Source organism: Musca autumnalis, unplaced genomic scaffold, assembly GCF_047663935.1.
Source record: "Musca autumnalis isolate F117 unplaced genomic scaffold, ASM4766393v1 scaffold_1, whole genome shotgun sequence".
NCBI lineage: Eukaryota > Metazoa > Arthropoda > Insecta > Diptera > Muscidae > Musca > Musca autumnalis.
The window spans coordinates 174,422,142-174,435,941 of NW_027411644.1; the positions used below are offsets into that span (position 1 = coordinate 174,422,142).

General features: G+C 37.5%; 1 protein-coding gene across 13 annotated transcripts in view; it reads right to left on the reverse strand.

The window, feature by feature from the left end:
* NK7.1 (homeobox protein NK7.1) overlaps positions 1 to 13,800 on the reverse strand; it is a 382,305-nt gene that overhangs the window by 151,513 nt on the left and 216,992 nt on the right. For all 13 annotated transcript variants that reach the window (XM_073959048.1, XM_073959041.1, XM_073959039.1 and 10 more), the window contains one exon: positions 11,654 to 13,235. In XM_073959048.1, the coding sequence (XP_073815149.1) occupies positions 11,654 to 13,160 (1,507 nt within the window). In that variant the 5' untranslated portion in view covers positions 13,161 to 13,235. The remainder of the gene's footprint in view (positions 1 to 11,653; positions 13,236 to 13,800) is intronic.

Below are 13,800 nucleotides of genomic sequence, written 5' to 3' on the forward strand. Positions count from 1 at the left end.
GCAACTTTCCACTGTAATGGCACATGTCTTAGTCTGAAGCATGCATTTATAATGTATAGTAATGTTCTGATAGCCTTTTCTGTAAATTTCTTTACTATTTCCGTGGTAATTAAATCGTATCCTGGAGTCTTTTTATTGGACAGATCTTTATTTATTACTGTTTTCAATTCACTAACTGTTACCGTTTTTAAAGGGTGCGAGTCTATTTTATTGACAGGTGTAGTATTTTCCTCCGATGTTTGCACTGGTAATGGGCTAAATGTGTTTTCAAAATGCTTAGCAAAAAGTTCTGCTTTGTCTTGATCCGTTCTGATCCAAGTTCCGTGGGGATGTTTAATTGGAGGTATTTTTGGTTTAACTTCGTTAATATGTTTAGTAGCTTTCCACAGACTGTAATCGCCTTCTTTAGATGTAGACAGGCTTCATTTTTAATTAACCTCTTGAGCTCTATAGTCAATTGATTGAGTCTTCTCTTGTTTTCTGTAGTTCTGTGTTTTTGCCAAATCCTCCTTGCTTTGCGTTTAGCTGATAACTTTTCTCTTATCGATTTTGGGTAGTTTTTGTAATTTGCAGTTTGTCCGGTGTTTCCCGTAGTGCTTTGCCAACAGGCCTGTTGAATAGATTGAATAAAGCTTTCTAGATCGTCATCAATATCATTTCTAGATTTAAGAGACGTGCTTAGTGTTATATTTTCATCAAGTAGTGATCTGAATAGTTCCCAGTTAGTTTTCTTAGAGGTTAATGTAGCAGGTGTTGGTTTTGTGATTATATAGTCTCCTACAGTTAAGATGAGTGGTGAATGATCCGAAGACAATCCTATATAGTTTTCAATATGTAGATATGATTCGGGTACATTTTTTACAATGAAAAAAATCAATTAAATCCGGTATAAGGTTTGTATTTGTTGGCCAATATGTAGGCTCATTTCCAGATATTACTCGGCACTGGTTTCGTTTTATAGTCTTAGTCTTGATCCCCATAGCTTATTTTTGGCATTGAAGTCTCCTCCAAGTATGAAATATCCTAGACTGGCAGTCAAAAGACACATGTTCTTTGGAGTGCAAGAAATAGTATCCCTCTCTTATTTTCCTCCATAGAGGGTTATCCTAGGCACAGGAAGTTCAATTAACCACATTTTTATTACCTAACTCTATGTATATCTGTTCTGCTCCTACATCTTTCCTGTCCATCTCTCTTCTTCTCCCTCCCTCTCTTTTCAGAATGAGCACAATGGATCACAGGTCTCCGAGTGACAGGTGGCTGTCAACAATCAATGGCATTTGCGGATCATTGGCTCAGTATACAATTATTCCGTGCTGAAGATTTCGAAGAACTATCTGTGGCTCTAAATGACCCTCATTCATAAATAAAAATTTTGAAATTAATTTTTGTGTGAGATTTTTTTTATCGAATCACCTTACAATGATACACGGTTACGAGGTTGTAAAAAGTCATACCCCTAGTAGACAAAGCTTGAGGTTGTTTATCCTGTTCCTGAGTCCTGTCATATTTTCATATTTTCAAAGCTTTTAAAAGTACTTCCGTGCGTATGATTATTGCCGTTATGTATACACATTGGCAACGTATGTAGGCGCGGAAGAAATATGGAAATTTAAACGATAGATTGAAATAATTTTAGCTGTTCCTGAGTCCAATTCCCATTTCATCACACCAACAAATTAAATATTTGCATGTTAGTTTTAATTGCATATAGCCAGCCCTGCACTTGTTCTCTTCTCTTCTAATGGCACAGAACGAACAACCATGAGCTGTACTAATTGCTATGTTGACCTAAATATTCACTTAAATGGCATTTACTTGCTGGCATTGTTGTTGTTGCTGTCGGGGTTGCTATTGTTATTTTAAATGTTTATTTCAATTTAATGATTCGCATGTTTATTGAATATGTGGCTTTTTTGCAGTAGTTCTTCACCAACCTCCATCATTCATATTTTTGTTTTTTTATTATTATTGTGTATAGAAGAATTTTTTGCAATCAATTTATTGTTTATGTGCAGCGTTATGTGTTGTTGGTTTTTAGTGCGGTTAGTTGTTTTTGTTCCCTTCTTATACTTGGAGCATGTGTGGGGACTGAGGGAATAACCTGGTATTGGGTACATTTAAACAATTAATTCAATTATACTAGCAGTAACCATGATGCATCATGGTCGAAGTAGTTGTTGCTGGTTGTTTGTTTTACGATTTTTTAAAAGGTAATATAATTTTAAGTATACATAGCTTAAATTTGTACAATCATGTGGTAGAATGGTTCTATTGTTGGTGTTCAGTTATTTAGAAGAAGAATTCTAAAAAATAATCAATTTGTCAAAAAACCCCTCTTTAACGCCAAATAATTGTTATTAATATCGTTACCTGAAATGCCCAAAGACGTAACCCTCAAAGGGTTACGTTGAGGGTTACGTCTTTGGGCATTTCAGGTGACGACATATTAATTTTATAATCAAATTTATTTACCCACTTCTTTCATTTACAAGTGGAAGAAAACTTCACAGATATTTTGTTCAATATATCTTCGAAATCTTCAAAGCAGCTGCAATAAAAATACAAAACAAAATAATAACTATAAAAACTTCTCGCTTAATAGCCATTCCACTCTTAAAAAAACAACGTAATGAAATGTAAATTGAAATGTTTCCAAGTGTGGCGGCTAATTAACACATAAAAGCAAGGCGCCACAAACTGACTGCCTGGCTAATGAGTGTGAAGACAGTCGCCTCATTAAATGGCGTTCACTTAAAACGCCCGTTTCGCCGAAATTTAACAGTTAGATCAATTAGATCACGTAAACATGTAGTACACACGTGACATTTAAAATTGTCCAAAATAAAAACAGAAATATTATGGTGATATTTTTCGTTGGCTTATATGGAGTGTTGGAAATGACATAAGGAAATGAATAAACACCAAATTAAAGATATCAATTAGACCGCTTTTGTGAAGAGTTTCAATGGGTTGTTGGTGTCTCCCAAAAATTAAATCAAATAAAACAATACTAAAGACCAAATTTCAGGTATTGAGGCCACAACCTGCAAAATGCCGAAAATCGGGAGGTACTGTTCTATGGGGGGCTATATGAAAACGTAGACATATACCGACAAATTTCAGGTGGAAAGGTTTACATCCCCAACGAAGACTAAATACCATATTTCAGGTATTTCGGTCTGTTAAGGAGGCTAAACCCTTCCAAATACCGAAAAGGGGCACCTGATGGTCCAACACATTTTTATACCCTCAGCATTTATGCTAACGAGGGTATATACACTCTCATACGGGTTTGGTTTTAGACCCCAAGTATGTTTGGACGAAATGTGTTTCAGACAATTTGGAGTTGATTCAGCCATGTCCGTCCGTCTGTCTGTCTGTCTGGCTAGAGCGCACGATAACTCTCGAACGGATCAACCGATTCGGTCCAAAATTTGGCTTTCGTAATATTTCGTCCAAACTTAGTTCAAGTTCGAAGATGGGTTATATCGGTATCTCCCCCGGAGGTTCGGAAATGTTCGGAAAATTTATGCGCACGATAACTCTTAAAGGAAGTAACCGATTCGGTCCATACTTTGCAAATCGTGAAAGGAGCAAACGGAAACCGTCCAGAACTTTTTTTGGCCTCTTGGCAGTCTGGAAGACTGTGAGGTAGTAAAAATGGTCCAAAACTTACTTTTTGAAACGAAAGGGGCAGTCGATGATTTGAACACCTTCTCAACGTTTAAAGGTTGTGACTTTGTCGTCACTTTTAGATTATTGGGGTGTGTTACCCATGGCCTTGGTATCTCCTTAGCTTTATCAAGTTGCAGTTGGGTCATATCCCTTGAAACCATCCTCTGCTAGAACTGGAGATTCCCATAGTCGTCATCTTTATAGGTGGCCCCTGTGATTCACTCCCACACTTGATGTGGGAATTTCACTGATAGGAAGTTCCCTTGTTGCAAGATAAGAACAGTTCATTTCGAACTTCCCCACAAACTTTACGTGCTTTCTCTTCAGCTTAAATTCCGTTCAGCTATGATTTTTGGATCTGTTTTGATGTATCGACTGCAGTATGTATGTTACTGTCCTTCGATATGATTTGCATTTAATGGAGTTACCAGCAAACCATTCGATAGCCTCTCTACTTACCATGGCACTGACTGTCAGTTCAGCGATATTTGATTGTTCCTAAAATAGCACGGGCTCATCCGACAGCAGTACAGATAGTCCTTAGGAGGATGCCAATGCAGAATCAACAAGCAAAGGGAAGCATTACCCAAAAGGCATTGTAAGGCGCTGTGTTATCAGGAATGGAAAATTCAGTAAAATAGTACTTTTTTCAGTACCAGTACCGAAGTGAAACTAAAAAAGCAAAATTCACACTTTGCTTCCAAGATTAAATATTTATATGTATATGCAAATTGGTAGAAATTTTAAAAATCTGGATGTATGTAGCTTTATATTGGGAATATACCAAAATAATAAATATTTATCATTTTCTCTGTGGAGCTCTTGTTGTTTTTACTGAAAAAAACATTTTAAGTTTTTCTAAAAAAAATAATAAAGTCCTTTTCTATGAAAAAAGTATCATTTCAGTACTTTTTGAAATTTTTAATTTCCATCCCTGTGTGTTATAAGCTCAAAGCTGTCGTTCCACCAGTTTTCCGCTGGAGACATTGCAATCCCAACGCCATTTCAGTCAAGATTTCAAAAAGCTACCTACAAGGAAGCTGCTCGGGTGAAGGAGTACTTGGTAAGTAGAATATGGAGTCTTTCTACAGACCTCACTTGGCCCTGCGCTCAGTTCAGCCGCCTCGAAGAGTTAAATCCTATTGTTTAGCTTACTAACGCTCAGGCCAACCCTGGTTGCGTGTTTTTTCTTTCATTCAATCACATCCATCTCGAAATTTTTCTTCAAAATTATTTTTTGGTGCTTAATGTTTCTCTAAGACGATTGGAAGTCAAATTCGTTCGAATTACTACCAAACTTCTGTTTATTGAAAAATGTTTGAATATTTGCTTCATTTGTGTTTTAATTAGACAACAATTTTCTAGAATAACAGGAGTTAGATAGTAGAGGGAATTTGAATTCGAATCGTCTTACAGAGACAGGCCAAAAGATTTTTTTTTATTTTTTAGTGAAGTGTTGAGGTAGTTTTGGAAAATCGTTCATATGGGTACGAAGAGTACTAAATATTATTAAGTTTGGTAAAATTTTGTGGTATTGGACGAACGGATATAGCAGGAATCCTGAGATTCGGAATTATGATTACCGTTATTATTTTGTATTAATATCAGTGTAGGGTTGAGATATGTGGTTGTTGAAATACGTACCATAAGTATACGAAAATTACTAAATGGTACTCAATTTGTTGTTGGGTGCAGGGACAGAGCTGGAATCGGTATTTTTTGGTACCGTTTGGATAATATAAGGATTTTTTTTAAATGCGTAAAAATTTTGAAATTTGGTACGAGCGTAGCTGATGGCTGAAATTTGTCTTGGTTTATTTTCTTACAAGAATGTTTTATCTTCTGAGGACAGAAAGGCCTTAATTAAAATGGCTCGCTTTTGATGTGTAAGGGTGATATAAGGCTGTTTTTTTTAATATCGAACGAGTAGTATTTAAATAAAAATAAATATTAATTAAAATTGGTATTAGTACAAAAATTTTTTCAATGTTCTCAATTTCCATATTAAATATTGTTTATTATACCCTACACCACTATGTGGAAAGGGTATTATAAGTTTATTTTGGTAAAAATGTATGTAACACCGCGAAATATTCGTCGGAGACCCCCAATGTGGTATACCAATCTTCATATCTCGGCGAGATAAAGCGATTTTGAGATGTGTGTCCCTCCGTCCGTGTGTCCGTCTGTCCATTATAAACTGTACTCAAACTCCAGGCCGCAATTTGGAACCGATCGTCACGGAATTTGGTATGGAGGTCGGTTTCATATCAGAATAGATCGCTATTTTAATTGGTGATGATCGTGAAATATTTAGCGGGTGAAATGGACCAAAAACATAATTTTTATCCGATGTTGTATATGCTCTGTAGGTCGCAATAATAGTCAGATCGAAATTTTAAATAAGGTAAGAGTATAGGACAAAGAAGTAGCTTGCAATCAGATAATATTTAGAGGGTTAAATGGACCAAAACTTTTGTGTGAAAATTGTGAAAAATTTTAGTATAAAGCTTATATCTTTATTCCTTGAAGAGACATTCCGGGCAAGTAAGCTATACTTGGAAGAGGAACGCTTGACCTTTCTATTGATGTCAATTGTGTTGGTGTACACGATAAGATAACAGAGTTACAGCCTAATATACCCTGTTATTTGTTTGTAGTGTAATGATAAACACGCTAGAGGTCGCAATTATAGTTCAATAATGACGAAATTTTGCATGAGGTGAGAGTTTAGGTCGAAGAAGAGGCCTACAATTTTGGATGATGATCTGATATTATTTAGTGGGTGAAATGGACCATTACATTTGTATGAAAAATACAACAAAAATATTTTTGGTCTATGTTTTTTTCCTGGAGGGCATATACCGGCAAAGTAGACTACATATGAAAATAGAACTACTGATCTTCCCCCCGATGAAAATTGCAATAAAGTGTCTGCTAGATAACGGGCCTACTGTTTAATATATAATGGTTTATGTGTAGAGAACCAAATTTTCCCATTGCCAGTTGTTGCATTGTTGCATATTACATTTTAATTGTCCACCTTTGCCACCTTCTTTCAAAACGATTCCCCAGCCAGGCAAAATCAAATTTTAAAACGGTTTTAATACGCGATGAGTTAATACATATATGTAGTGTTGTAGGGTATCACATGGTCGGCCCGTCCGACTATAGCCCTCACTTACTTGTTTTTATATATATCCTTTCCGCACACGAAGTAGCGGGCACTTTGATAGTGTTTTATAAAAGAAAATATAAAAAAAAACCAAAAGGTTTAAAACTCAAAAAAATTTTATTAGTGTTCTATTTTTCTGTTTTTTCTTCTTCATTATTGTCTTATTTAGTTATCATTAAAAACGTCTAAAACGGTTGTTAATAGCGTAAAATATTAGTAGTGAATCTCGGGTACCAATATCTCAATAGAACCTTTATGAACTATTGACTCACTACCTCCAATTTCTGTTGTGTAATTGTTTTAAGTCTGTGACGCATTTCTATGAAAGTTGTTCCAATTTAATTTTGTTGTTGTATTTTTTATATTTATACATTTATTTTAGGGCACTCATTTAATTTTTAGTGATCCAAAAAAATTTGTTTTCAAAATTATTAAAATAAATGCAAAAAATTAAACGTTTTTAAAAAGTATAGGACTGATTATGAAAAGAAACAAAATATCTATTTTTTAATGTTGGTGTGGCTATGTTGAGCAATGAACAAAATAACATTCAGAACTATGTAAGTGACAACATGACATAAACACATTTTAATGAATACCAAAATGGTAAAGCGCAATCAGAAAAACACCAAACCCCAAATGAAATAAAAACATTAAAACTTATTTTACACAAATGTGAATGTAGAACAACTTTCAAACTCTCTTCTTAAATGATTCGAAAAGACAAATTACAAAGAAATCATCTAAAAACGGGATCTTCCACAATTTCTGGTCTAATGATGCCGTTAAAATGGAATGCCACCCCCACTGACACAGAAATAATATTTTCATTACGACATAAAAAAGGCAATGATGAAATAAACCGAAATTTTGTGACAAGTGAGTGATAAAGAATTCAGAAAAAAAATCTTTTCAAAATTGATATAATAAACATTTGTGAAATGTTTTCGCTTTCATTTATTGTTGTTTTTTGGAATTTTTTTGTGTCATCTCAATTAATTTCAATATATTTTAGGTTGTGGTCATTAAAATTACGACTTCTGGGCATTAAAAATAAAAAAACAAGTAAATTTACTTTACTTAATAGCCATTAGGGGGAAATTTAAAGGATCTTATTAAATATACAAAAACAACAAACAATGTTTTGTGATTTTTTATTGCAAAAGCGATGACATTTGAGAAGCTTAGAACTTGTATTATTATTGTCTACATTTTTATTGACATAATAAACTTGTATTAGAATCAATTAAGATTGACAATAATAAATGAAAAAAGATTAATGACATTAGTAGAATTGTTGATGATGATTTGAAAATTATACAGCAGCAGAACTTTGGAACAATTTGAATTCAAATGTTATTTTAAGTCAAATTGGCGTTACATGCATACATATGTATGTAGGTGACTTTGTTTCTGTCCGGGGGCGAATGATTTATTCCCGGCCTCAGGCAATATACCATCCCCTTTAAATAGAAAGTAAGGGAGTTTTTTCGATCGTGCAGGATTTCAACGTGTGTATGTATAGAAAGTAATTCTAGGCGAATGGTTGACTTGAGAGAGAAAATATTTCAACCATACTTCAGACGTTATCAAACTCGACCTTTCTCCATCTAGACACACACATCGTTCCACAGAATGCTGCTATGAATCCTTTCCAGTGGAAAAGGTGCTTCTTTAGACCATTTCCAAAGGAAATAGTGCTTCTATAGACCCTTTCCAAAGGAAGTAGCGCTTCCATAGACCCATTTTATAGGAAAGGGTGATTCTATAGACCCTTTCCAGTTGAAATGATGCTTCTATAGAACCTTTCCACAAGAACAAGGCTCTTCTATAGACCCTTTCCAGAGAAAAGGGTGCTTCTTTAGACCCTTTACAAATGAAAAATGCTCTTCTATAGACCCTTTCCAGAGGAAAGGATGCTCTAAAAACCCTTTCCAGAGGAAAACTTGCTCTTATATACTTGTAGACCCTTTCCGGAGGAAATTGTTCTTCTATAGACCCTTTCCCGAGGAATGGGTGCTTCTATAGACCCTTTTACGAGGAATGGGTTCTTCTATAAACCCTGTCCCGAGGGAAGGGTGCTTTTATAGACCCTTTCCAGAGGAAGGAGTTTTCTATAGAGCCTTTCCTGAGGAAAGGGTGCTTCTATAGACCCTTTCCAGAGGAAGGGGTGCTTCTATGGACAATTTTTCGAGGACACGCTGCTTCTATGGACAATTTTTCGAGGACAGGGTGCTTCTATAAACCCTTTCCTTTCCAGTAGAAAGGGTGCTTCTATATAACCTTTCCAGTGGAAAGGTTGCTTCTATAGAACCTTTCCAGTGGAAAGGGTGCTTCTGTAGAACCTTTCCAGTGGAAAGGGTGCTTCTATAGAACCTATCCAGTGGAAAGTGTGCTTCTATAGAACCTTTCCAGTGGAAAGGGTGCTTCTATAGAACCTTTCCAGTGGAAAGTGTGCTTCTATAGAACCTTTCCAGTGGAAAGGGTGCTTCTATAGAACCTTTCAAGTGGAAAGGGTGCATCTATAGAACCTTTCAAGTGGAAAGGGTGCTTCTATAGAACGTTTCCAGTAGAAAGGGTGCTTCTATAGAACGTTTCCAGTAGAAAGGGTGGTTCTATAGAACCTTTCCAGTAGAAATGGTGCTTCTATAGAACCTTTCCAGTGGAAAGGGTGCTTCTATAGAACCTTTCCAGTAGAAAGGGTGCTTCTATAGAACCTTTCCAGTGGAAAGGGTGCTTCTATGGAACCTTTTCAGTGGAATGGGTGCTTCTATATAACCTTTCCAGTGGAAAGGGTGCTTCTATAGAACCTTTCCAGTGGAAAGGATGCTTCTATAGAACCTTTCCACTGGAAAGGATGCTTCTATAGAACCTTTCCACTGGAAAGGGTGCTTCTATAGAACCTTTCCACTGGAAAGGGTGCTTCTATAGAACCTTTCCAGTGGAAAGGGTGCTTCTATAGAACCTTTCCAGTGGAAAGGGTGCTTCTATAGAACCTGTCCACTGGAAAGGGTGCTTCTATAGAACCTTTCCAGTGGAAAGGGTGCTTCTATAGAACCTTTCCAGTGGAAAGGGTGCTTCTATAGAACCTGTCCACTGGAAAGGGTGCTTCTATAGAACCTGTCCACTGGAAAGGGTGCTTCTATAGAACCTTTCCTGTGGAAAGGGTGCTTCTATAGAACCTTTCCAGTGGAAAGGGTGCTTCTATAGAACCTTTCCAGTGGAAAGGGTGCTTCTATAGAACCTTTCCAGTGGAAAGGGTGCTTCTATAGAACCTTTCCAGTGGAAAGGGTGCTTCTATAGAACCTTTCCAGTGGAAAGGGTGCTTCTATAGAACCTTTCCAGTGGAAAGGGTGCTTCTATAGAACCTTTCCAGTGGAAAGGGTGCTTCTATAGAACCTTTCCAGTGGAAAGGGTGCTTCTATAGAACCTTTCCAGTGGAAAGGGTGCTTCTATAGAACCTTTCCAGTGGAAAGGGTGCTTCTATAGAACCTTTCCAGTGGAAAGGGTGCTTCTATAGAACCTTTCCAGTGGAAAGGGTGCTTCTATAGAACCTTTCCAGTGGAAAGGGTGCTTCTATAGAACCTTTCCAGTGGAAAGGGTGCTTCTATAGAACCTTTCCAGTGGAAAGGGTGCTTCTGTAGAACCTTTCCAGTGGAAAGGGTGCTTCTATAGAACCTTTCCAGTGGAAAGGGTGCTTCTATAGAACCTTTCCAGTGGAAAGGGTGCTTCTATAGAACCTTTCCAGTGGAAAGGGTGCTTCTATAGAACCTTTCCAGTGGAAAGGGTGCTTCTATAGAACCTTTCCAGTGGAAAGGGTGCTTCTATAGAACCTTTCCAGTGGAAAGGGTGCTTCTATAGAACCTTTCCAGTGGAAAGGGTGCTTCTATAGAACCTTTCCAGTGGAAAGGGTGCTTCTATAGAACCTTTCCAGTGGAAAGGGTGCTTCTATAGAACCTTTCCAGTGGAAAGGGTGCTTCTATAGAACCTTTCCAGTGGAAAGGGTGCTTCTATAGAACCTTTCCATTGGAAAGGGTGCTTCTATAGAACCTTTCCAGTGGAAAGGGTGCTTCTATAGAACCTTTCCATTGGAAAGGGTGCTTCTATAGAACCTTTCCAGTGGAAAGGGTGCTTCTATAGAACCTTTCCAGTGGAAAGGGTGCTTCTATAGAACCTTTCCAGTGGAAAGGGTGCTTCTATAGAACCTTTCCAGTGGAAAGGGTGCTTCTATAGAACCTTTCCAGTGGAAAGGGTGCTTCTATAGAACCTTTCCAGTGGAAAGGGTGCTTCTATAGAACCTTTCCAGTGGAAAGGGTGCTTCTATAGAACCATTCCTATAGAACCTTTCCAGTGGAAAGGGTGCTTCTATAGAACCATTCCTATAGAACCTTTCCAGTGGAAAGGGTGCTTCTATAGAACCATTCCTATAGAACCTTTCCAGTGGAAAGGGTGCTTCTATAGAGCCTTTCCAGTGGAAAGGGTGCTTCTATAGAACCTTTCCAGTGGAAAGGATGCTTCTACAGACCCTTTCCTTCCAGAGGAAATCGTGCTTCTATATACCCTTTCCAGAGGAAGCCCCTTCTTTAAACCATTTCCAAAGTAAAGGGTGCTTCTATAGACAAATTTTTTGTCTTTTATTTTTAGATGCAGGTTAGAAGACACTTCATACTCTATCGCTCAGAGTGGCAAGAATATATTTCTGTTGAAAATACACATCGCAGATGATATTAATAAGCATCCCCAAATTTAAACTCCTAACATTTAATCACCTTCTCTCTCTCTCTAAATGCTCGTACTTACCCTTCTTCAAATGTTTGCCCAGCAGTGACTTTTCTCGTTCTGGGGTTATACCCAAAATTTGATTTTGTTTGACGGCAGGCGGTGGTGATAGGGAATCTCTAGACTTTTTGGCTACACACAAATTCAAAGGCTGGTCAAGACATAAATCTTCGGAAGCGGGAATAGCGGCAGGCGTCGGCGTATTTGTAGTTGTGGGCACACTTGGAATAACAGCAGCTCCTCCTCCACCGCCACTCACCGCAACATTATCATCTTCACTTGTATCACTAGCCGAAGCACTTCGTGCCTGATGTTGTTCATATTGAGTGATCTGTTGTGAGTATTGTTGTTGGAAATTGCGTAAAATACTCTTGGGTGATTTGGCAGGTGCTGGTGGTAATGTTGTAGCCGATGAATTTGACGATTCATCGTGTGGATCGCGCGATATTAAATTGTTTGTATTGTGCGGTAGTGTGTTGATGTTAGTGGTCGTTGCTGTTGTTGACATAGTTGTATTATTGTTGTTGCTGCCACTACCAACCGAGTGAATGGCCACATTTAAATCACGCAAACCCAGTATATCGGCAATGGTATGAGGGGTGGGACGTGTTGGTGGGCGGGCATAAACATGAGGATGCCATGTGGCAGGTGCTGACATATTCGTTGATGTTAAATGAGCCTCAGCCGATGCTGTGGGCGATAGATTTTGTCTGGTTTGTGGCGTTTTGGCTTGTACACCAATGGGTGGTGGTGATGATATTAACGGTTTATTGGCAGCCGTAACGCCCCCAATACTACTACTACCACCACCTCCACTACTAATGGCCAATGCTGGCGAACTGGCGGCATAGCCATTTGTATAGCTGTGTTGATGCCTTGGAGGGGCTTCTAAAGATTTTTGTAAAAATGTCGTTGTTTCACTTGGTTTGTTTTCTTTAATGCTGTTGTTGTTGGTATGTTGGGCAGAGGTAACATCACCTGCAACATTGGCACCTGTTGCGGGTGAAACTGCTGCCGTTGCTGTATTTTGACTAGTTAGAGCTGCAATTGAATGTATCTGATGATGATGCTGCTGTGGCTGTGAATGTTGTTGTTGATGATGATTGCCATGATAATTATTATTAAAAGCCTCTGCTACATTGTTGTTGTTGCTGCTGTTAGTAATGTTTTCATACATTGCCGCTGTTTGTGTGGGTGGTATGGTCAAAGGACTACGATAAACATATGAACTTGTGGCCATTTTGTATTGCACCTGTTCCAATTGATGTTGTTGTTGTTCAAGAGCAAGCTTATATTCAGCTGCGGTGCTGTATTGAACTGGCGGCGGATATGATTGCTGCTGTGGAGAATGATGATGAATATGATGCTGCAGCTGTTGTGCCTGTTGATGCAGTTGTTGTTGCTGCTGCTGCTGATGTATGCTGTAATATTTTTGGGCCACTGTCGTTTCAAAAACGGGCGCATGAGCTGCACCGCTGACCATATCTGTTCGTGCTGCCACCACGTCACATTCAATTTCGGGCATCATTTATAAACATTTGGCTGCCTTGTTTTGCATTAAATGGTATTGAATGTTGTTGTTAATTTTCATACATTTGATTATCTGCAATGAAAAAAAAATAAATAAAAAAAATTGTTAATATAATTGTAAATAATAAATATAATGTTATTAAATATATACTACATAACTTATAATATATAATTTATAAATTATAATTTATAAATTATAATTTATAAATTTATAATTTAGTACTAGCAGACCCCGGTCCGCGTTGCTGGCCCGCCGTAATGAATTTTAATGACAACTTTTTATCGACTTTATGCTCGACAATTTAAAAATAGGTATTTTGTACCTCACTTCTTCGGTCCATTGTCAAAGCGTGAATCAACACATTTTGTCTGTAACCTTTCTTCTCTCTTACGGACTTTGTCGAATTTTTCTCCAATTTGTGCCTTTTAGGATTTATTATCGTCCATGTCCCTGTCTTTATCCCAAAGCGATCTAATTATAAAAGTTAAAAAAATGGTTAAATCGAATTCTCCCGCTTATTGAGACTTATATGTTTTAGCTTTTCATGGCTGATGGACCGTTGAACCTCACCATTCAAGTACATTTGTAAATATATAGTTTTTCTTGATCGGGGACGCAACCGTTGTCTCGAACACTA